We start from the raw sequence: 24,325 nt of genomic DNA, 5'->3' as shown, positions 1-24,325 counted from the left end.
CAGTCTGCTTTTCAAATTTTGACATCACGAGACCAAGGCAACGCTGAACAATTGATAACTGTTAGCGTAGAAGTGGATGTTCTAGGACATTTTCACGGATCGGTGAATAATGCTATTCATTTCCTTGTTAAAGAGCAGCAAGTCGTGCAAAAAAAAAAAAAAAACAATGAAACATCAAATTGTCGGTCATGCTAAAATTTCAAAAAAGTCAAATTAAGTTAACCTGTAAAGGTTCTAATACACTTTAGGTTCATTCTGAAATGTTCCCAGAAAGCAAAACATACCGTTCATGACCACTGCCAGGCTGGTAAACAATCCGGATGTCCCAAATAAGTACTTCCGATTCTGTTACTGCTGGTTGAATGACAGCCAGGGACAGGTGTGACCTGACTCCAGTTACCAGAGCACAAACTATACGTCACACTTCCCAATTGCACTGTCACTTTTGATATAAATAGCTTTACGAAAAGCTGCGGAGGGCCGAGGAGAGCCCCGTCACAACAGAGGGGTGGGATCACTTTAAACTGTGTGTACATAAAGCATAGTGGCCGCATACTGAGCCTGCAGACAGACAACACTGCAGGGACCCACTGGGCGCTCGAGAGCTTGGCTTACTCTGCGTTACGCAACAAGGCGAGCCCATTCTACTTTTTGGATCCGGCTCAGACATGGGGATGAACGGTTCTAAGTCTCGGGGGCAAGTGCACGTTCTGATGCTGGGCCTGGACCAATCCGGGAAGAGCACCTTGCTCTACAAACTCAAGTACAATAAGAGCGTGGTGACGGTGCCCACCGTGGGCTTCAACGTGGAGACACTGGAGACAGACAGGAGAAGCCCGAGTCTTACCGTTTGGGACGTAGGTGGGCAGAGGAAGATGAGGCCTCACTGGGAGCATCACTATGCTGACGCGGCTGGGCTGATGTTTGTGGTGGACAGCGCGGACCAAGGGAGACTGGATGAGGCCCGCAAGGAACTGCATCGGGTAATTAAAGATGATGTTTGGATTAAGATCATTCATATACATAAACTCTCTGGACTGCACTGCAGGATTTATTATGCACTTCACTGAACAAGCATCGATTTCTCTTTAACCCTTTATGGTGATAAAATAAGATAATATAAAATAACCTTGTCTCACAATGGAGAAATTTGCAATGTACAGCAGCAACATTTGAAAGGAAGAAAGTAGAAAAACAAAAAGTACGTGGAAAACCTTCAGCCTGTGGGTTCAATACCGACAAATTAAATTTAGGTGTGATTGTGAGCGCGAATGGTTGTTTGTCTCTTTGTGCCCTGCAATTGGTTGGCAACCAGTTCAGGGTGTCCCCCGCCTACTGCCCGAAGACGGCTGGGATAGGCTCCAGCACGCCGTGACCCCTTGTGAGGATAAACGAATCAAAAAATGAACGTATGGATGGATTGATTGATGGGATGAACCCCAGAAGATTTTTTCAAAACAAAAAGGGTCCCCGGTAGTATAATGGAATGGTTTCTGCAGTTATTATAGTACTGTATAGGACAAATACTTTTTAAAATGTATTTAACCCTTTCATGCACCCTGTAACCTGATAACATGATAAGCTGTCCACTATAGTAACAACTGTCCCTGAAAGCGTTAAACTCTCTTTCGTTGTGTGTAATGACTAGCAGCATTTTTTTTTAATTCTATACGGTTTGGTTAGGTTGCAAAAGTATTGAATTATAGACTGAACAGGAGCTAAAGACCGATGTCTTATTTTCCGTGCCGATACCAATTATTAGTTGTCAAAAAAGTTGATCGCGGATATTCTGAACCAATATTCATTTGCGGTAAATGGAAAGATATTGGAATTTTTAAAAATACAAATCTCAACACTTCCTTTAAATGCCCTTTAGCTTGTTTAGTCAACAACTTGTTAGATTAGTAACATGTTGAGGGGCCTTTAATTGTAATCCTAATCATACTCCAACCGCATCCCCCAATGATTATAATAATAATAATAATAATAATACATTTAATTTTGAAAGCGCTTTTCATCGTACACAAAGACACTTTACAACAGTTTAAAACAGTACTTCTCAGTTATTTTCTGTTATGGTCCCCGTGGAAGAAGAAAACATTTCATGCACCCTCAACTCTCCAACAAATAATATCACGTGTCTATAAAATTGGAAACATTGTTTTATAGTCTGGAACGGAAACGTTTTAAAGTGCATCAAATTGTCTGGAATTTAAAAAAAAGAAATGAGCGCACCACTTCTTAGTGAGCGGTGATGTCCTGGCGCTTCATGTTGGATCTCCCTCACCGGTTCACTTAAATTATAAATTTAAGGTTAACCTTAAATTAGACCAAACACCTAATCCAAACAATAACTACGTAAATATTTACAGGCACACATTTTGTGTTCATTTACTGAGAATGTTATGTGGCAGAAGGTGACACATCCCTCAATCGTGCTCCTACAGATGCTGAAGTTCGAGAGCCTAAGAGGAGTTCCTCTGGTCATTCTGTCCAACAAACAGGATTTGCGCGGGGCTCTGAGCTCCGAAGCGGTCTGCCAGAGGTTGGACCTCAGGCAAGCATGTGAGGGGGGCAGGCCATGGTTCATCCAGCCCTGCTCGGGCATCACCGGGATGGGGCTGGAGGAAGGCTTCAGGAAAATGGTGTACCTGATAAAAACCCCGTTGAGACAGACACAACACGACATCCAGGTCAAGATGAAGTTGAAAGGCTTCAGGATTACGGCCTTGTTATGTGGCTAATGGATAACTTTATCTCATGATTAATCCAATCGCATGTTGAGTTCAAAAGCATTCCTGACTTTGTGCGTTGTACTGTGCAATCAAGTTATGTTTATGCTTTGCAGTACTGTATATCTATTTGGAATGACTCTCACAAAACGTCAGTGCTTGTACATAAAATGCTTATTGATTATTTGAACAGGCTGGCAGTCAGTTAAGTGTGTCCTCCGTCTACTGCCCGAAGACAGCTGGAATAGGCTAGAGCACGCCCGCAACCCCTGTGAGGATAAACGGATTGGAAAATTGACAGATGGGTTGATTATTTGAACACTAACTTGGTTGCTTTGTTGTAACACTGTAACACTAAAATTGCTATTCATATGTATGCATTTATTTTTATTTCATAAAAAATATATATATGCATATATACAATATATATATAAAATATATATATTATATATAAATATATATATATAAACATTACACAACAGACTGAATAAAATAAACATAAATCAACACATTTGTGTGACAAATGAGTCATGGTGACGTTTGAATTTGGACAGCACGATTCGAAATCCGTGCTGGTGGCCTGGGAACAGACCAATGGGAGCAGAGTGGAATCCCCCACCCACCCTTCCTGTCCGCCACCGGCAATCCCAGCATGCACCGCGGCCTTTCCAGCAGTAGCAAAAAATAGTCCGTTAACGAGCGAGCGAGAGAGAGCAAAATAGAGCGAGAGAGGCCGAGAAAAGGAACACGGAGAAACGCTAGCTTAACTGGCTAATTCCACGAGTGAAATCAAGTGCGCCGCAACCGCAAGCATGGCAGATAACGACAAACTGGACAACCAGCGACTGAAGAATTTCAAGAACAAGGGTCGGGATTTGGAGGTAAAACAAACTGAAAAAAAGACTGAAGTCACGCTCTTTAAACCGGGGCACCGCGGCTCCATAGCTCACAGCCAACTTCGCCCTCTTCCCTTCCCTGTGACGTCGTTTCTAATTTTCATCATCGGGGAACTTTGCCCCCAGGCTTCACATTGGCCCTCCACCGAGAGCAGTTTTTAAACCCCGACTTCTGCTTAATGATTTGAGCCTCGTTTTATTCACCCTATTTAGACAGTTTACTGAGAAAGTATCAGAGAGGATCTGCTAATTCGCTTGCTATCAGGATCTATTAGCTCGCTGCTAAACAGGCCCACAGTGGACACGCTCCCTCTTGTGAAGCAACTGAGCGTTTGAACTCGATGTGTTCTGCTGCCAAACGTTCTAATATAGAACCAAATAACGCAAATGTGTGAACGAAATGTAGATATTGAGGTGTAAGTAAATACTGCGGCGTGTTAGCTTTACGTCGAAGCTGCAGTTTAGCTAGCGCATTTTAAGCTTGGAGCACCCCCCCCCACCCGCACACACACACGCACACGCACATAGCCTTAGCATAAAAACAATGGCGTGGAGGGGTATAATTTATCTCATATTGTCCCTCTTATCGCCGATTGTTCAAGTATACTACTGCTAAACGGGACTAAAAGCATGGATATTAGCAATCCAACGAACGGACACGGAAGGGGCTAAACCCTACGCTAGCTACGGATTGACATGATGTATATAATTTTGCACTGCACTGCATTGATTGCTTTGCACAACCCTCGCCGACCATTGTTTTGTTTATAAGCGGTATCCTGTATTGAGTCTGCATATGCGCAGCATGGACGGATTCATTCCTGTTTGACAAGTGTTTTTTTTTCATGCTGCAGAGCAGTAGGTCGGTAGGCTGGTGCACGGCAGCTGTCCTGTCAATGACTCTACATCAGAGTCACTAGTACAGTCTAGGCCCATAAATATTGGAGACCAGTGTGTTTTTCTTTCTCAATACCACCACAACGGCTTTAAAATTAAAAGAACACGTTTTGACTTGAACTATACACATTCAGATATATTTTGAGGGTCTTTACATCAAAATCAGATGTGTATGAAATACAACAGTTTGAGTATGTAAAGCCCTCTTTTTAAAGGACCAAAAGTAATAGGACATTTAGCTGCCCAGCTCTTTTATGATTAAGTTGGCATTTATTGGGTATTAATTGACAGTGATACTGCCTATGAAAGTAGCAGGATGATTTCTTTCACTATTGTCTTTTACTATCTGCTTTTCATCAGCCAATTGCAACTCATTTGATGGCGCTCCAGAGTGCAGATGGACAACATCCCACCTGAATCTTACCCGATTGAGCATGCGGTTCAATTGCTGAAGACATAAACTAAAGCAAAAAAAAAAGCCCGTACAACATGCAGGAACAGCAGGCAGCTGCAGCCTGACTGAACATTAGTAGACCTGAAATGCAGCGTCTGCTGATGTGTTGTAGACGTCAAGCTCTAACTGACTGCAAAGAATCTGGGACCAAGTATTAAAAAGTGATGGTTGGATTCATTGTTTATATGTCCAATTACTTTTGGTTCTTTAAAAGATGTGAGGTATATTTACCAGCAGTTGTAATTCCTTCACCATTCACCAGATTTGGATGTTTGTGAAGATAAGCGGCTTGGAGAATAGATGGATGGAAACTGAAAATGAATGAGAAAAGTCTGCAAATATCTCATTCACTTCCAAAGATGTTTTTAAACGTCTTTTCAGACTTGGTCCAGAATTGGCTGGTACTGAATGAGTTAAAGCATATCCTGTGCATTTCTTTTAAAATCCATTGCGGTGGTGTTTATAGCTGAAGAGATGAGAATTGTTGATGCGTTGATATACATGGACCTGACTCCATTACCCGGTGTACCACAAGTTATGAATGGTCATCATTTCGACTGTGCACATTGCTGCTTATATGATTGGGCATTCTGGGGATCTAAATATGACACAACAAATTTGCCCAGCACCACTCCTGTGCTTTGACCGTGATACCAATAAATTATACTCATTGCATATACTGTGCTTATCAAGTGGAAATTCAACTCCAAGTCCAACACCGCAAAGATTGAGCGTATATACGTATGCCGACAAGTGGTGACGAGGTGTGGACAAAATGCAATATCCATCCATCCATTTTCCGGTTGCCAACCAATCGCTGGGCACACGGAGATGAACAACCATCCGCGCTCACACTCGCACCTCGGGACAATTTAGAATGTTCAATCAGCCTGCCATGCATATGTTTGGAATGTTGGAGGAAACCGGAGAGTACCCGGAGAAAACCCGCGCGGGCACGGGGAGAACATGCAAACTCCACACAGGGAGGCCGGAGTGGAATTGAACCTCTGCACTATGAGGTCGGCACGCTAACACCTGGACCACAGAGCCTCCTGAAAATGCAATATCATGATCATTTTATAGCCCAATGGGGTCCCACCTGATAAATCAATAAATATTGGCCATTATAAATTAGACAATATATATATTTTTAAGTCTTTGAAGAGCTTTGAGGTCAAGATGGCGCCCGAGGAGGCAGCCGTCGGCAAGTGCTCTCATGAGCCTTTCTTTTTTTTTTGGTTTGTTTTGTCACTTTGTGTTTGTTGTTACGTCACGTGGACCTGATGTGGACCTTTTTCTGCATTTTTTGGCCACGACATTCATCAAGGAGGAAACTGCTTGGTGGTTGCGCCTTCTTGGCAGCATGGGTATACCAGCACTGTTTTTGCCTGGGAGGAATGTCGGTGCCATTTGACTGTCCTTGCTGGACAGTCCCGGGGCGGTTGTATCTTGCGCCTGTTATGGGCAGCATTTTTCAGAGCCCCACTTTGTTCAGCGGAGAGATCGGTGCTGTTGAACGGTCTGCGGCTGGATGGATGTTAGGCTTGCGGAGCCGACGATGAGAAGAAAGGAGCGTTAGCGCGGAGCGCCGATGCTGATGTGGAACTGGGAGTCGCGGCTTGGAATTGAAGTGGATTTACATGGGACAGGAGATGTGAGATGTGATGATCTCTTTTTCGTCAATGGACTTCGTGTTTGCTTTCAAAACTTAGCTTGTAGCAGACGTGTGCACATTTTCAGCATGACGTCTCTGAACCACTGGTAAAAGGACACTTTGATCCTCTCCTCTTTTATCTATAACTGCTTCAGACAACAAAGTGTATGCAGAAAAGTGGTGAAGATTGCACGACTGTCTGTGTCCTATGTGTTGTGTTATTTTTGTTATTTTGACTTCAAAATGGCACCGCGTGAGTGGATGCCTTTCCAGCAGCTCCTATATTTTGTTCTACTTCTTCCTTTCATAATTTTACTGCTGTGAATCGGGAATTTCTCCATTGCGAGACTGATAAAGGTTTTCTTATCTTTTTTAAAATGCATGCAAGCACATTACCACACAAGACAAAGATTCATTCCGGGTAGTCCACTTTCCTCCCACCTTCCAAAAACATGCATGATAGGTTGATTGAACCCTCAGTATTTTCTCTAGTTGTGATTTGGAGCGCAAATCATTGTTTGTTTATGTGCGCCCTCCAATTGGCTGCCAACTAGTTCAGTGTATGCCCCTCACCCTTGCTGTCTGAAGACAGCTGCGATTGGCTCCAGAATGCCTGCGACCCTTGTGGGGATAAACGGATCAGAAAATGAATGGGTCGATAGTTAGTTTAATTCTCCCCAAACAATTTCAGTGCTGCATTAGGAATGTGTGGCGGGTTTCTCTAAAAGTTTTTGCATGCTTTGTTAAAGCATGTGAAATGGCTCGCCAGTAACGCAAGCTGAGTCACTGCATAGCTATTGGGAGTCTTGTGTTTGGGTGCTGTCATGCTCCATTCCGGCATACTTGAGGGGGCTGACTCGTGCCGTTGAAGAGGTCCATTTAGCCGCACTCTTACTGCCGAAGACCTGGGTAGACTGCAGAGGCCAAATTTGCTTGGAGACGGTGGCACATCTCCAATTTGTATGTTGTAAATAATGAAAGTAGAAATACACTGTCAAATTGTGGTTGCAGAACTCTTACAAGTAACATTTCCCCATAGCTGTCTCAAGTTTCAATCTCCTTACTTCAGTTGTGAAAGTGCTTGACGTCACAGACGTTTTTAACTTTAAAATGTTTAACAGCCACTCATGTGTTAAATATTTTTAAAAAAGTTAACTACTCTTCATAATAAAATGTATGTACATGACAGCACATCATACGTCTTTGTCGGGACGGACACCTTTTTAAAAAAAAATAAGTGTTTGAAAACAAGTCAGGCAAAAAGCAAACACACCCAGAAGTTAATCCTCATGCTTGAAACTCGGGCCCGACTGGCTAATCGTCCGTCTGATTAAATCGGCCCTAAAACAATGACCTATGTTTGGTGACTGTTTTTAACGTTAAGTGCTTTAACCATTTATACAGCAGTGATGCATATGTTTTTTTAATTATTCATTTACACATAAATCAAGACAATAAAACCATGTATCCTTAAACATATACTAATGAACCTTGTTGATAAGGTCACTCTATAGACCTGTCATTCGAACCAAAGCAAATCTTCAATTTTACAAGCATTGCAAGGAATTGACCTGGATGTCACTATTTTCCACACAATCGAAAGCCAGGGTTTATTAAAAAAAAAAAAAGAAATCCAAAGATGTTGCCACATAAATCAAACAAATGTGGTATGACACATTCAAATACTGGTAACACAAACCATTATGACAAGGATTAATGTCCTTGGAGCTTAATTAAATGCATTGGGCCACACTGCATTCTGACAATCAACCAACATCCGTGTGTAATTGACGACCATTGAAATACATTGGTGATGAAGAAAATGTTGTTATTTTAATTAAATGAATTGGACGATTAATCTAATTTTTTTTCCTGGCAAAAATCAGGATTGGCTTAAAAATCCATATCTGCCAGGCCCTACTTTCAATTGAGTTTGACAACGCATTCTTGAAAGTTTGAGCTATTGTTTTTCTTTGAAATCTCGGCTTGAATGTTGCACTTTTGTCCCAGTGCTCATGCTGATCGTACTTTTGTCTTCACAGTCTATGAGAAGACAAAGGACGGAGGTAGTGGTGGAGCTGCGAAAGGTAATCGACATCATACGTTGACTTGAATCGCATGTGTAGGATCTGCACTCTACTGCCCAGCCGAAACGATGCACTGCTTTTCTGATCGACAAAGTCAATTAACATGTGTGAATTGAACTTTTTTTTTTGCTTTTCAACAGAACAAAAGAGACGAGCACCTCCTGAAGAGAAGAAATGTCCCCCACGAGGATATTTGCGAGGATTCCGATGTGGATGGAGATTTCAGATCGGTAGGAATTTGAATCACCAAAGTATTGACCTTGATGCTGCCATGAAATGGAAAAGAAATGTCACTAAAACAGCTCAAACTTTATGTAGCGCTCTAGGGGCATGTAAGTGGATTTGTCTTCTATTAGATTCCCTTTCTTGGCGGTGGGCGGGGAGCGGTTTAAACAGACATCATGGGTAGGCAACATAAACCAAATGTGTACCGGGAGCCTGAGTGCGCCATAGTATCTCGTCGCTGTTCTGTGAAAAACGCGTGTGTCCATTTTTGTCATGTTCCAAAATGTTTATGTGAATGGGATGTCCGAAACGTGGGCAATACATATTTGTGTGGAAAACACTTGTAAGCTATGAAAAATGGAAAAATGCTAGCGCGATGTTAACTAAGTGTGCCTTCTTATGCGAGTTAGCCAGCAAATGCAAAACATGAGATACAAGTCACGTTAATGTCAAAGAAAAAGGCAGTATTTCGTAAATTAAGCTTGGCAAAACCTTCCTCTTTACTTGGATTTGGGCTTGCGTGGGTTGCTGGTGTGTCGTGCGTTGGTTTGTCTTTGTGTCATTGTAGTTTTTTTGAACCGTGGGTGAGGGTGGCGTTGAGGAATATGACTTCTGCAGTAAAATTAAACCCACGGAGCATGTATCCCCGACCATCGAACAAGCTGCTGCTTAACTCATTCACTCCCATAGACGTTTTTAAACGTCTTTTCAGACTTGCTCCAGAATTGGCTGGTACTGAATGAGTTAACGGCAAATTCATATAGTTTAACATCTTAGTTCTTACTAAATGTTTAAGCGTAAGATAAAGCTCAGTTTACTCTGCAATAATATACAAACTTGATGGCCAGATTTTTTTGTTTTTACATTTAAGTTTACATTTGCATATCTTAATTTTGCACTTAAATGTAGTGTGAATATTACTTACTTGTATAGTTTTTATTCAGCTATAATAAAGCATATTTTATTCTACGCATAGAACATAATATAAAAAAATCATTATTTTGTGAGGTAACTAATTAGTTTTACAAGGCAGTAACTTAATGACTTAGTAACTTAATTATATTTTTAGAACAAGCAATTTGTAATGATAGCTACTTTTTGGAAGTAACTTGCCCAAAACTGCCATTTCTGACCTCCTATGTTGGAGTTAAATTAAATATTTGTCGTGTCATTAGTAATGGCACGACTGCATGCATTGCCGTTTTTTTCAGCCCAGAATGCCTTTTGAATTCCATGTGCTAGCTGATTGCTAGCATGTTTTGGTAATTGATAACCAGCCTTTCCACGTTGAACAAAGAGAGTGCAAGGCTTGGTGGGCAGCACTTCAGAGATTCAATCTGGCTAACCGCTCAGTGCTATTGAGTGGGCTGAATACAAATGGCCTACTTAATCGTATATCAACAATCACTCGCGACTCAACCGGCGCACAGGCGCGAGGGTCTTTTTGTGGGAAAAGTCGTCTCGCTGCTCGATTTAAAATACTTAACATACCCGCGACCACTTGACATTTAACTAAGTGTGCCGCTCTTGCTTTTGTGGTATAATAATGTCAAGTATTTTATTTTTTTATGCTTCTGATTTTTACTTTCAAGTCCCCGACTACACCATTTTAATTTCCCTGAGACTGTTTTAGTCCTTCAGCCCAGTGATTTTGTTCTTTTTTTTTTTTTGTGGCTGTTCATCTTTTTATGTATCCGACACGGTACATTTCAATTGTCGTTTTCTACTTGGATGTAATGGGGTCAATGAACTTGTATTTTGGCATCGGAGAAGCAAGTTAGTGTTATTTGGTGAATGATCATTAGTTGCACAATGTCGACTAGGTTCGGATGCCGTTCCTCATCCCAGTGTTCCCTCAATAAAACTTCCTTCCCGCTTGTCATTGCAAGCAAAATCATTTTGAGGAAGGATACTCTTGACTAATGACTTTTCTAAAATGTCCCTTTTCAGCAAAACACCTCTCTTGAAGCAATAGTGCAAGTAAGTTCTCACGTTTTCTTTCTTGCTTACTCCACGTCATATCCAGTGTACATTCTATCCGTCTCAATTAAACATGAATATATTAAACGTTGCTGTTTTGCATTGTAGAATGCCACCAGTGATAACCAGGGCATCCAGCTGAGTGCTGTTCAGGCTGCCAGGTAGGAGCACACGCACACATGTACATCTCTGCAGCCAAATGTTGATCTGGTTTTCAGCAATCGAGATCAATAGTCTCTATCTAGAAAGAGGTTAAGAGTCCGAAATGCTCCTAATTACAACATTGAAAAAAATCTGTCCATTGTCATTATTTCTTAGAAGATGCCCCAAATTCGAAGTACTTGAACAGTCGCGCCTTCCTATTCTGCTGTGACATCCGCACAAGAAACATGTGACGCTCGCATCGAGCGTTTCCATGTTGACATTATTCAAATTCCCCAAATGCTTTGATTTGTTTGCACAGTCATTTCAGCATGTATCAAAATGTATGTGTACATGAATAATGGAATGTTGTCTGCATGTCTCCAATAGGAAATTGTTGTCGAGTGACCGCAACCCTCCCATAGACGACTTGATCAAGTCTGGGATTCTTCCTATTCTTGTCCACTGTCTGGACAGAGATGACAAGTAAGTCCTGCGTGTGTTTCGGCTATGTAGCGTTAGTGTTGTACGCTTCAAAGATAGGCAAATGCCAGTGGCGCTCGGCTCGCCGGGGATGTGAATGGTGATGCAAGTATGCAAATGTGCTCCAGTTTTCACCTTCGAGGAATGTCAACATGCATAAATGACTCTCGCTATCTGATGTTATTAAACGTTGCCTTTCGCTATGGTTCTCCTCTTCTGCAGCCCTTCTCTGCAGTTTGAGGCAGCCTGGGCTCTGACCAACATAGCGTCTGGCACCTCGGAGCAGACCCAAGCTGTGGTGGAGTCCCGTAAGTTGTATGACGCACTGATTTTCTTAGGGTGTGGGGGGGTTTACTTGCTTTACGGTGTATCTGGGATTATGAACGGCACGCAAACTCAGAATGTCACCATGACACAAAAAGGCACCCTCAATTACTGCCGTACTTAATTTTTGAAATTTGATTCATATTTATGCCCCAGACGTGTTTGTCTTACAAATGTTTACTGTAATTATGGAATTGCGGAATTTCCCCTTGGGGGATCCTTGTAGATTATCTTAATTTTGACTTTACTGATAACTGAAATAATTTGCATAATTCAGCATATCACTTTAATTATTCTGAGACTGTTTGTCTCTTTTGGTTGGCAACAGTTACTAGTATTTTAAAACAACCATTGCTTGCATACAAAGTGCTGAATGTGGATTTAAAATCAGCCATACAAGTGTAGAAGTGTTTTTCATGACAATATTTACTGTGATTATGACTTTACTGTTGCGTTGGCAGAGGTTAGTTATTGACAGTAGCGCGTTGCTATGGATTATGTTGGCATTTTCCAAACGGAACTCGCATTGTAAACTGAGGACCTCCTGTAATTTTTTTTTTGTCTCAAGTGTCCATTTAGAAAGATTTTTATTCCTGTCACGTGTTTTCATCATCTTTACCTTTATTTCTGTAATAAGAAACGGTTCTGCTTCCAAACAACGATGTTGATTGATGGGCAAAACACGTCTCTCTCACTAAGCTGCTTGTGTTTGCAGACGCTGTGCCACGGTTCCTGAGGCTGCTTCACTCCCCCCATCAAAACGTGTGTGAGCAGGCGGTGTGGGCTTTGGGCAACATCATTGGTGCGCTGTCGCCGACAGGAGTAACTTTGCCATGGGATAAAAGGTCAATCTGACACGTGTACGCATCTCCTCGTCAGGTGATGGCCCACAATGCAGAGACTACGTGATAGGCCTGGGCGTTGTCAAGCCGCTGCTGTCTTTCATCAGTCCCTCCATCCCAATCACTTTTCTGCGCAATGTCACCTGGGTTATGGTCAATCTCTGTCGGCATAAAGACCCTCCACCTCCCATGGAGACCATCCAAGAGGTTTGAGGGATTTTTTTTTTTTTACACCAATTTGAAATATTCTGCAATTTTCTCATTACTGGTGCAATTGCCATCCGTGCCTTTTGGTGATGCAAAACAAAATTCTCAATTATACACAACTGAAAATATTTTGTTTTCAACAAATGACTGTCATCCCAATGGTAATTTTGGCTCGGGCTTTGCTTCTTGTCCCTGTTCTTATGTGGATTTTCTCTTTCCACATTCCAAAACCGGCATGTTGCATTCAATCTTGGCTCTTTAAGTTGTCCGGGAGTGAGTGTCGAGGGTTGTTTGTCCATACATGTCCTCGCCTGGGAGGAGAGAAGTCCAGGGTGAACAAGGTCTTTTGCTCTATGTCAGCTGGGACAGATTTTGGAGTATCCTAATGAGGAAAAACTGGATAGAAAATTGATGGATGGCTTCTGGAGGACTTTGAAGGACACCCCAAGACTTTAATTTAAAATGTTGTACCGCCAGTTTCAACTGTGTCAAAGCAGTGGACAATGAAAATAGTTTGTCTGTATTTCAGTATTTGTGGATAATGTATACATAAGTAACATTGAGCTCCTAGTCCAGGTCCTATTTATTGAATATGAGTTTAATTGACATAGCTTTTAAAGTATTACATTTAGCATCCTTATGCCTAAAAATACAATATTATCTGAAAATGCAGATCAGGAAGTTCTCAGCATTTCAGTTCGAACAAGTCTCGCAGAAATGTTTTCCCCTTTTGAGCATCTCCATAATTTACATATTTTATCCATAGATTCTGCCAGCTCTGCGTGTGCTGATCCACCACACTGACGTTAGTGTGAGTAAACTCTTGTGTTTGACTGTTGGAGGAAGTCTTGCTGCAAGGCAATGAAGTTCAACATTTCACCCCCCACCACACACTGCTTCCAGATCTTGGTCGACACGGTGTGGGCTCTGTCCTATCTGACGGACGCTGGGAACGAGCAGATCCAAATGGTGATTGACTCTGGCATTGTCCCTCACCTGGTCCCACTGCTCAGCCACCAGGAGGTCAAAGTCCAGGTAAGGGAAAGGCTATACAGAACTACAGTATACTTTCTTTTGTTGGAGGCGCGGGTACCCGCAGCGGCTCCTCTTGTTGTCTGTTTAAGAGGGAGGAAATTTCATCTACATACAGCACATTTGCCAATAAAGTTGTACTTGATACTTGATATACTGTAAAAGTACCAACTCAATGGCAGATTACAACAAAAATGCAATCAAATTAGTAGCTTTGCAACTACCGACAGACCACTTTGTGTCATGAAACATGATACAGTATGTCAACGAAATGTGGATTGCACTTAACACTCTATCATATAAACAGATTAATAAAACTTGGCTGTATCAAATTAAATCTTACTCGGATCTCCAGTTTGTAACATAACACATGCCAACCGGTAGGAAAAGTAAGATAATGCCTACTTAGGACGTGATATCACGCACCAGTGGGCGTTAACACTCGGCGGTGCCTCATTATTAAACAGAGTTGAGACTTTCTTTCGGTTAAAAAATTACAGCTGAATTCATCTTCTTAATATTTGACCGCCTGACACCTCTGCACGGATGCTTTTTTATTTGCCATGGATCAAGTAGCCGCACATTCATCGTCTTGGTGCGTGTGCTCAAACTTCGGACACACGTAAATCAATGTTAACCGTGGCACACCTCTGACAGCCATCAGACAGTTCCTCACTCATGTGCTTCAACATACGACAGCAGCCAAAACATCACAAAATAGACAACACTGGGACTGAGTTTTTATCCCCTTCCCCCATGCACATGGGAAGATTTAACCATGCCAAGTGAAAAGCATCAAGGATGTTATAATCTGAAAGCTAGCACGGCAGCGTTCTGTGAATCCCCCCCTTGGTGTCAACAAAGTAATAAGTGTTTAAACTGCAGCTTCTGCGATCGCGCCTTCCCAAAACGCAATGCTATTGCAAATGCAATTAATTGTTCAGCCCAAGCATTAATGACATTATACCCACTCATGCAGACCGCTGCCTTGAGGGCCGTGGGCAACATTGTGACTGGAACAGATGAGCAGACGCAGGTGGTGCTAAACTGCGAAGCCCTCAACCACTTTCCTGCCCTCCTGTCGCACCCCAAAGAGAAAATTAACAAGGTGACACACGCATGCACACACCTGGCTGCGTTCTACAGCTTGACGTCGCTGGAAGTGATGACATCTGAGACATGTGTGCTAGTGTGAAAGGGTTAGGTGGGTGAAATGAGATTATTAGAGTCAGATGACGCATCACATCGAAAACTACGAGGACGACGATGAGGACCACAGCCTACTGCAGTTGTAGTTGGTTAAATACCGTAGAAGGGGGATTGTAATTGGTGTGTGTGTGCGCGTGTGTGTTGGTGACCGATTGTGTAACTCAGGTAAAAGGGTCGGTGGCAAGAGAGTGCTGAGAATCAGCCCTGCTGATATCGGAGTGCATCTGAGACCTGTCACTTTGAAATAGAGAGGCCCATTTTGTGTGCTTTGTGACACGGACGATGATTAGAGCCTCAACACCGCTCTCGCCCCACCCACTGCACGCAAGTCTCTGCCAGACATCCACTCTTTACGTGGCTGTCTGGATTCTGATCCAGCTCAGACGCACTGTAGATCGAGTGACGCAATTGTTAAATGTTCGAATGCCGGGATCCTTCGCTTACAAGTCTCAACAGCATGCACTGAGCTAGTTCGAGCAACAGTGTGAATACCGCGTGGTCATGTGGCACAAGACACACTTAGTTTTGAATCCATTTCTTTTGCATTTTAAATTTGCCTTTGGGGTGAGGGGGGGTGATTAAGTATCTATTTATTTAAATGATCAGTGTCTTGTTTTATTTTTGCATTCCAATTGAAAACAGAAAGAACTATTGATGCACTGGTTTGCCATTCTTTCTGTTTTCACTTTTGACTGTATTACAGTGCTGCCACAGGAATAGTCCACGGTAAACCGAGGACACCTTGCATGCGTTTTGAAAATATTGTACATATTTTTCTGTGGGCAGACCTAACGCCTCTATTTTTGTCCTGTAGGAGGCAGTGTGGTTCCTGTCAAACATCACAGCAGGAAATCAACAGCAGGTGCAGGCGGTCATTGACGCAAAGCTAGTCCCCATGATCATTCACCTTCTGGACAAGGTAAACACCTGTCATTGTTTTAGAAAAAAAAAACACGGCACAAACCATTCGAAATTGGAAAAAAAAGTTTACATTGTATGTATTTTTAGGGTGACTTTGGAACCCAAAAAGAAGCAGCCTGGGCCATCAGCAACCTTACAATAAGTGGGAGGAAAGATCAGGTACAAACAATTTTTGGGCCTTCTACAAGGTTCTTCTCTTTATGCTGAAGGACAATGTAGTTAATCTCAACTGAATATTCTGACTTGTGGGGCATTTAGGTGGCACATCTGATCGATAAGCAGGTCATCCCTCCATTCTGCAACCTGCTCACAGTGAAGGATGCCCAAGTGGTGCAGGTGGTCCTGGACGGCCTCAGCAATATCCTGAAAATGGCTGACGACAAGGCTGAAACCATTGCTAATCTCATTGAAGAGTGTGGCGGTGGGCTCCACTTGCATCAGGACAATAAGCGATCCTCATTTTATTTGATGTGTTTGGTTCATATTGGATTTTTCTGTACAGGTTTGGAGAAAGTGGAACAGCTGCAGAACCACGAAAATGGCGATATCTACAAGCTAGCATATCAAATTATTGATCAGTTCTTCTCATCTGATGTAAGTTGAAGGCTCTGACCACACTTGTTTGGTGTTAAACATCATTGTAGAATACCCTTACACACAGGCGGCTCACCAACTCTATTACTACTACTTGCTCTCTTTTTTTCCCCCTCTCTTTATGGCGCATGGTGCAAGTGTTGCGATTCGGACGTTTTTTTCTTTTCTTTTGCAAATATGCAGGTATTTTGTCACTTGATATTCAATCTTTTTCTGTGTGACTCAGATTGATGAAGACAACAGCCTGGTCCCCGAAGCCATCCAGGGTGGAACTTACGGCTTCAACTCCGCCAATGTGCCAGCTGAGGGATTCCAGTTCTAGACGGCATCCGGGGTATTCTGGAGTTTTGTTCACGATGCAGCACTCTGTTCAACATAAACAAAATTAGGCGAGAGAGAGAGAGAGAGAGCGAGAGTGTGAGAAATTTGATCCATTGTGCTTGGCTCGTGGGATCCATGGCTGCATCTTATCTGAGAGAGAAAAATGTGTGGATTTCATTTGGCATTCCCGGGGGAAAGCAGCCCAAATGAAGTTTGAGTTGGCGAGTGGGTGCGAGTGAGAATGAGTGGCTACATGTTGCAACAAAAAAAGAAAACAAAAAACAAAAACGTGACAAAAGAAATCAAAACCACCTACATCGTAACATGTTTCGATATGATGACACGACAACTTCTGTAACTGAAGCAACGACTTCGACGTCCGCCCGCGGATAACCAACAACATGACGACGAACTCTTAATTATGAAAGGAGCAATCATCACAATTCGAGAGGGCACCACCTTCCCCGATCGGCCACGCTATCAGACATGTGTGTGAATGGAGCCATTGCGTATGAATGTCTGGACTCAGCGCTGAGGAGCCAGGTTCATCTCCTTCTCAACAGGACGTCGAGACGGGACACCCTCCTCCTCTCCTCCCCCGGGGGGGACGGGGCCAGGAGTCCGGCTGCGTGTCACGTGTGTGAGCGAGCGAGCGAATGGTCGGATGGGTTGTGTGTGCGTGACTGGAACTGTGCAAGGACGCATGCGGGAGACGGCAATGAGATTACAAATGCGACATCTTGAGCGAAAGAAACGCTGCGAGGTTTAGACAAGGAGAAAAATTCAGCCTTTGAGGCTGATCCTGAAATCCCTGAAACTAAGAACTTTGGATACGGGAAGAAGAAACAAACAAAAAAAAACATCAGTGCAAGGATTTTTTGTTTTCAGTTACTATTAATTTGCTATTAATTGACACTGGACATTGCTAATGGCAGATGCACAAAGGCCATGCATTCTATTATGAAGATGCATTTGGTGGCTTTGGGGGGCTCGTCTTTTTTGCCTCTAGCGTCTTCCTTTGTGCGCGTTTTTTTTCTCCCCCCCTCCCCAACCCCTCGACGGCTTTTGTAAAGGCGAGCATCGCAACACACCCTCCAATCACAACCCCAAAGCTATGCCACCACATACAGGCTTGATGCTGTGAAATTGTTAATGTTGAAACGATTGGTTACATTTTAAATGAAGTCCAGCAAAACCACTGCTTTGCAGGTTTATCGCCATAGCTTTGATTTATCATGAAAGGGAAAAGTGAACATGGGCCATTTTCACATAGGATTGTGAATCTCATAACCCTTGCATGTACCCACTCAATGATGGCACAGTTCCTTTTTTAGGATCTTTTAGTTTCCTTAGACTGCGGATACAGTGTCATTTTTATTTTAAGTAAACTGTGCTTAAATGTTACACGTTTGCCCTTGCCTTTACCCTATCACCGTCTGCCCTCCCAATGTCCCTTGTTAAATAATTTGTATGGTTTTGCACATGTACTGCAAAGTGAGGCCTCTTTGTGACGATTGGTTGGTCTGACCTGCCAGTAGCCTCGACAATATGCATCACGTTGACCACAATCTTTGTATTTCATCCCAGGAAGGTCTTTTTTCTTTTTCTTTTGTTTTTTTTAACGTGGTCATTGAAGAAAATAATTACTTTCTTTCTGGAGAATTACCGGTATCTCAGACTGAGGGAATCTGACCTCATGCTTTTTCCCCCTTTTCTCTTCAAGGTCCAAAAGGTGTCCAACTGTAATTCAGTGGAACCATTATTAAACAAATCTTGAACACTATTTGCAGTATCTTTAGTATATTTGAGAGTCATTTAGCCCCATCACATTTACTCCTAACTAAATGTACAAACTTAACTCATCCAATTTTTGTCTTCAACTCGAGCCACTGTAATAAGAAAAATTACATTTTGTGATCATGACATTTCTGTTGGACATGGGGGGGGGGTTCCTTCCCTCAGCATTCCTCATTAGCTGAGACGTGATTTCAAATTTACAAATTAAAAACTATGACACTGAAGGTAAGGTGGTTTAACACAAATGTTTGGGGGAGATAGGCCACAGCTTAGGTTGTCTGGGGGAAAAAAATAATAAAAATAAATAGTGAACCCCACAGTGTGAGCCTATTTGTGTGTTCTTTCGAACTTCTGGTGGAAAAATACTGACTCGCTTCAACCGTTAATGTCTCAGCTGATGTTCAAATTTGGACTGCCAGAAGCCTGATTGGTTGAAAGCCGCGCGTGCGCTCCGAAGGAAAGACTGCGTTTTCTGAAGTCTCATATACTGTATTTGAAACATCAACGGATGCTGCGTTTTCTGTTACTGGAAGTTTGAAACATCAGCGACTTAAGTTACCACACGTGAAAACACACACGAATAACGAGTCTTGATTTCTGGAGGTGGGAAAAGTCGATTTTCCTTATAACTGAATGCAACGCAAAACCAACCGGAAACTAAAAAGAAACACTGGGTACAAACGCCAAACTTGGAGCTGACGGTAAGTCTGTAATTAAATATATACGAGTTAAATTGTCCGCAGCAAGTTTAGCGTTAACTGCATGTGTAACAAACAGATAGCTGAACACGACAAAAAGGTCTTGCTAACGTTTTGCGGACGATGCTAGAACAAACATGGAAAACATCACAGCTGTAAAAGGGTTGTCACTAATGAAGCGCTTTTCTACCTTGTGTGCTCACTGCTCAAACCGCTACATAGTGTCCTCATTTAACCAAGTCATAGTGTGATGACCCTAAATGAAGGAGACCGCTAACATAACGAACTGCTTTGCACTTATTTCATCGTCTCTGCTAGTGTTACACATAGGAAATGCTTATTTATTTATTTATTTTTAGATTTAATCTGTATAACGGTAATCCGTTTTGAAAGCCTGCAGTAAGATTTCTCTTCTTTTTCTTTGCTAGTCTTTATTCCTTGATTCGGAGACCCAATTATTTGTACAAAAACTATTAAAACAACTTTCCATAATATGCCCCGTTTTTAACTATTTCTAATCACAATGGATAAACTTTGTTGATGATACTATCCAATAGTCTGCTGCAGCAGAGTTGGACAACCACAATGAAAAAAATTTGGCATGGAGTACTGATACCAGGTTTTAGCAGTGGGCTGAAACGGCCTCATTTTAAAGTATTGGGTACTTATGAAGGTTGCCGATACCAGTCATCGATACTTAGGGGGAAAAATCTGACATTCAAAAATGTCACCCTTGTCAGTAATTGGCAGTATATTGTGGCGGTTTGACACATCAGCGAATCATCATGTGGGTCAAAAAGAATAGATATCAAAATTGTGTAACAGTGATATCAGGGAATTTTCAAGTTATTACGGTACTCGTACTGGTATGGCGCTGAAAAAGAAAATTATATGCAACATCCTTAGTATTGACAGATGGTGTCAACCATTTTGAGTTTGTGCTCTGATTGGATGTGATTGAGAAGGTGTATCTGATGTCTTGTCATCGCTTCTCCCTTCAGTCTCCACCATGGACAACCTGGAGGAGGACCTGACGTGCTCCGTTTGCTACTCTCTGTTCTCTGACCCACGAGTTCTGCCGTGCTCGCACACATTCTGCCGCGGCTGTCTGGACAGCTTGCTCCACGCCTCGCACAACTACTCCATCTGGCGCCCGCTGCGCCAGCCGCTCAAGTGCCCCAACTGCCGCAGCATGGTGGAGCTACCCGTGGCGGGCGTGGACGCTCTGCCCACCAACGTGTGCCTGCGCGCCATCGTCGAGAAGGTAGTTTTGAACCCCTGAATGTTCCTCCTTCTAACTTCTGACGGATGTGTCGTATGTCGTACGTCTGTTTTAGTACCAACGGGACGGCGAGCCCAGACCGTCTTTGTGTCCGGAGCACCCAAGGCAACCCCTCAACATGTACTGTGTCCAGGACCGCCAACTAATCTGCGGCCTGTGTCTGACCATGGGCCAGCACCAGGGCCACGCCATCGATGACCTGCAAGCGGCGTTTGATCGAGAGAAGCAGACCCCTTCGCTCTTGCTGGCAAGGCTCTCTGAGCACAGATGGGCACAGGTGAAGGGAACAACGAGTCCTAATAGATGCGACAGAAAATGTCTAACCATTTTGTGTGTGTGTGTGTTAGGTGTGTGAGCTGGGCGAGCAGCTGGAACAGGACAAGGCCCACTGCGAGACTGCGGTGAGGCAGGACCGACAAGAAGTAACTCAGTTTTTCCACATGCTGGAGACGGCACTGGCCAGGAAGAAACAAGCCTACTTGGAGGTTCTGGACAAAGCCTTCGATGAGGTTTCGCGGGCCTATGACCCACTTATTCACAAAGTCAAGGAGCTGCAGGTGCGTAACCCAACCCGTTCTTCGATGGCCTTTTGCAGTCAAGTGGGTGACAGTGAATGGATGAATCGTCAATTAATCGATCATCAAATAAATCAACTACTGTTTTGATATGGATGCAACACTTTGCGACATGAACTCATCATTGTCCAAATCATCAGAATTTCAGACTCTCGACAGTAAAGCTTCTCAAATTTTTGAAGTCCTGCATCGAATGAAGCAGGCAGATTTATTTATTTATTTAAAATTCAAAATAAGACATTTGCATTTACTTTGTGAAACAATGATTGGCATTTTTGCCTATTCTCTTACACTTTGCAGATCAATACGGTCACCCCCATTTTTTGTGGAAAATGCCCATTGTAGGTTTATTGGCACTTGACGAATTTTTTGGGGGGGCTTGTCCCCCCACCCCCAAAAAAATCCACCCAATTTTCTTATTGTATTTCAATGGGTATCACTTGCACACACATTTTGCTATTAATGGGCCAGCATGTATTTTGTCCAAATTTAAAATGGCTTTTTTTTTGGGTGGGGGGGGCGGTAGGGGGTCGTCTTACATCTTGTCAGAAAGTGCACAGTCTTATGTGGACCCCACCCACACCCAGAAGCGCTCATGGAAAAATTATGGGATGCTTCACCTGGCCATGCCTGCCCTGTACTATGTTTGTCAGTTAATATGGCTGGCATAGATGGAGGGACATTCATCTGTAACGAAGTCATTTCACTTTTGCTTCTTGTCAAGTGGGTTTAGAGTTGTACAGTGCCAGTTTGTGTGGAAGTTGGAACATCCCGTCGTTTATATGTCGAGGCCTAATTACAATAAATATATGTGGCCACTTTTTAGTTTGCTGAACATTTGAGAGGGCAAATGAAGGAAAAAGGGCTGTGACTGTTGGTGTGGTTCAGGAGGAGCACTTGGATCTGCTTTCTTTGGCGGCATCAGTTGAGGAGGAGGATTCGCCACTAGCCTTCCTGGAGAAGGTTCACGTGTTCAGAGAACGAGTGGATGACTTCACCGGCACCAGTCTGCCGTCCGCCCTCAAAATCTCGGTCACTCCCCGAGCGGTCGACTACCTGCATCAGCATTGGCCCGCCGTCACTCTCAGCAGTCTGGACGAGGCGCCAGTTCCCAAGGTACGCTGCTGCCACCGGTGCGGCGGCGTGGCAGCAGATCCTTGCGATGGACCGGCACACGGCATCTGCTGGCTCCGAGGCAAACTTCTTTTGCCGTTGTCACTTTTGCTGGTGGCGACGCTGTGTTGGCTCGGCGTGTTCAGCCGAGACCTGAGAGGAGAGCTCTTCATGCCCATCTGGGACTGGGCGCAACTGGCATACGCTCTGACACAGGCACTGGTACTAAAATGGTGCCGTCACGTTTTCTCTACAGGAGAAATGTTCTTGCAACAAATGACTGCCTTCTTCACAAGTCTGATGGCACCGCTCAACCTCAATCTGTTAATTAAATGTTGATTTGTGATTCATTTTATGTCACAAAGAATGCCTTTGTACATTAGGAGCTTTAACAACTGTGCATTACACTCTTTAATGCTATTTTTAAAAATGTTATCCTGACCAAGAACTGCTTGTAAAATCTGTTTTACAAGCAAGATTGGGAAATTTGTAACTTTTTAATGTTGGACAATAAACTTTTTACATGATGCTCATCCTCACTTGGGTTGCATGTGATCAGGATTCCTACGGTTTAGGCAAGGCGAATACAGGTTATTTGGTAAATTTGTCAATGAAAGGGATCTCATAAACCCGAATAATCTGGTTTAATTTATTTCAAGTGCATCAATAACCAAGAAATAATCAGTTTCAAAGCCCCGATGAAGAATCTTCAATATCGCTCACCATGAGTGTTTTTGCAACACAGGAGGAAGTCTGGAGAAAACTTAGGCATAAGGAATGGGCGCCTTGAACTGAGATTTGAACCCACACCCTCATGACTTGAGGAGTACTGTTAAGTTTTTTTCCCCTCAGCCAAGTCACTCTTGCAAGAGAGGTTGAAAATCCAAAACAAATTTAACCCAGTTAGGTAAAGGTAAAAAAAAAAGTAATTGTGTCAGTGTATAATTGATAAGGCCGTCTTCCACTGAAGGGCGAACAATTGGCGACTGTTGGCAATGGTGGAAAAACAAACGTCAGGGTTAAAGGCCGCAAATATTTGCAAAACGTTCAACAGTTTGCGTTATTTTTTTCTTGTCGCAAGGAAATTTTGAACTTGTTAAAAATACCTTTGGGACAAGAAACGTACATTCTAATGCAGGTTTAGGCAAACTACGGCCCGCGGGCCGGATCTGGCCCGTTGGTCTTTATAATCCGTCCCGACGAAGATTGGCGCAAAATTGTTTGATCACATTCATTTCGTTTGGACTTGTAATGACAGGTATTTCAACACCAGCTACTTCAAGTTGCAGAGCACAGGGAGGGAGGCGAAGACGAAGAAAGTGGGAGAGCGTAATCACCATGAAAGGGAAAGCGATATATATCTGATTAAACGAAGGGGGTAACAAAGTATGAAAAATTCAGGAGACGCCTGGAGTCGGAAAGACTCAAATCTACAAGACTTTGAAAAACAAGGAAGCCATTCTTACTCAGTCCGATTCTGGCAATTTCCATGCTCAGAGTGAATTTCTTGTGGCTTGAGTAAATGAACATTTCCTAGAATGGTTTGATATCATGTTAGAAACTTTCCGCAAACTGGACCGCTAATAAGAGAGAGCAGTCATATGTGTAGAGCGTGAACAACAGGGGGCTCAGTACACATCCTTGAGGAGAACCGGTGCCGAGTGTGATGGTGGAGGAGAATGTTACATTATTACTGGCATGCAAAGACATTGTGCCATCTTTTTTATTTTCTATTTCTAACTTTTGGCCCGGCCCTACACAATATTTTCTGCTTCTCATTTGGCCCCCCCAGGAAAATAATTGCCCAGCCCTGTTCTAAGGTCTGGCGAGCACCTGGCAACTGTTCGGCGAACATGTGCGA

General features: G+C 43.0%; 3 protein-coding genes across 3 annotated transcripts; all 3 read left to right on the top strand.

Annotated features, from left to right (window-relative positions):
- The first annotated feature begins 517 nt into the window (after positions 1–517).
- Positions 518–3,097, top strand: LOC127609057 (ADP-ribosylation factor-like protein 14). Its single transcript, XM_052078685.1, has 2 exons — positions 518–983; positions 2,448–3,097. The coding sequence occupies exons 1-2, from the start codon at positions 669–671 to the stop codon at positions 2,742–2,744; spliced, it is 612 nt and encodes a 203-aa protein (XP_051934645.1). The 5' UTR covers positions 518–668; the 3' UTR covers positions 2,745–3,097.
- A 273-nt stretch (positions 3,098–3,370) lies between these two features.
- kpna4 (karyopherin alpha 4 (importin alpha 3)) lies at positions 3,371–17,073 on the top strand. The gene is made up of 17 exons (XM_052078666.1): positions 3,371–3,613; positions 8,676–8,720; positions 8,861–8,950; positions 10,896–10,925; positions 11,034–11,086; positions 11,457–11,552; positions 11,772–11,857; positions 12,589–12,675; positions 12,753–12,922; positions 13,689–13,733; positions 13,826–13,957; positions 14,934–15,062; positions 15,978–16,082; positions 16,172–16,243; positions 16,343–16,505; positions 16,587–16,678; positions 16,905–17,073. Exons 1-17 carry the CDS (start codon positions 3,545–3,547, stop codon positions 16,998–17,000), a joined length of 1,560 nt encoding a protein of 519 aa, XP_051934626.1. The 5' UTR covers positions 3,371–3,544; the 3' UTR covers positions 17,001–17,073.
- A 3,229-nt stretch (positions 17,074–20,302) lies between these two features.
- Positions 20,303–23,003, top strand: trim59 (tripartite motif containing 59). Its single transcript, XM_052078671.1, has 4 exons — positions 20,303–20,758; positions 20,832–21,053; positions 21,124–21,333; positions 22,240–23,003. The coding sequence occupies exons 1-4, from the start codon at positions 20,504–20,506 to the stop codon at positions 22,801–22,803; spliced, it is 1,251 nt and encodes a 416-aa protein (XP_051934631.1). The 5' UTR covers positions 20,303–20,503; the 3' UTR covers positions 22,804–23,003.
- Positions 23,004–24,325: the final 1,322 nt, after the last annotated feature.

This window comes from Hippocampus zosterae, chromosome 10, assembly GCF_025434085.1.
Source record: "Hippocampus zosterae strain Florida chromosome 10, ASM2543408v3, whole genome shotgun sequence".
Classification (NCBI taxonomy): Eukaryota; Metazoa; Chordata; class Actinopteri; order Syngnathiformes; family Syngnathidae; genus Hippocampus; species Hippocampus zosterae.
The sequence above is the reverse complement of the archived record's forward strand: the minus strand, read 5'-3'. Positions and strand labels throughout refer to the sequence as shown.

Excerpts from the sequence above, each read along its gene's own strand:
- trim59 (XM_052078671.1), top strand. The coding sequence starts at position 20,504 with ATGGACAACCTGGAGGAGGACCTGACGTGCTCCGTTTGCTACTCTCTG. Across the intron at positions 20,759-20,831 it reads TGCGCGCCATCGTCGAGAAG|TACCAACGGGACGGCGAGCC; the intron begins GTAGTTTTGAAC and ends CGTCTGTTTTAG. Across the intron at positions 21,334-22,239 it reads ACAAAGTCAAGGAGCTGCAG|GAGGAGCACTTGGATCTGCT; the intron begins GTGCGTAACCCA and ends GGTGTGGTTCAG.
- kpna4 (XM_052078666.1), top strand. The coding sequence starts at position 3,545 with ATGGCAGATAACGACAAACTGGACAACCAGCGACTGAAGAATTTCAAG. Across the intron at positions 8,721-8,860 it reads TAGTGGTGGAGCTGCGAAAG|AACAAAAGAGACGAGCACCT; the intron begins GTAATCGACATC and ends GCTTTTCAACAG. Across the intron at positions 10,926-11,033 it reads CTCTTGAAGCAATAGTGCAA|AATGCCACCAGTGATAACCA; the intron begins GTAAGTTCTCAC and ends TTTGCATTGTAG.
- LOC127609057 (XM_052078685.1), top strand. The coding sequence starts at position 669 with ATGGGGATGAACGGTTCTAAGTCTCGGGGGCAAGTGCACGTTCTGATG. Across the intron at positions 984-2,447 it reads CCCGCAAGGAACTGCATCGG|ATGCTGAAGTTCGAGAGCCT; the intron begins GTAATTAAAGAT and ends GTGCTCCTACAG.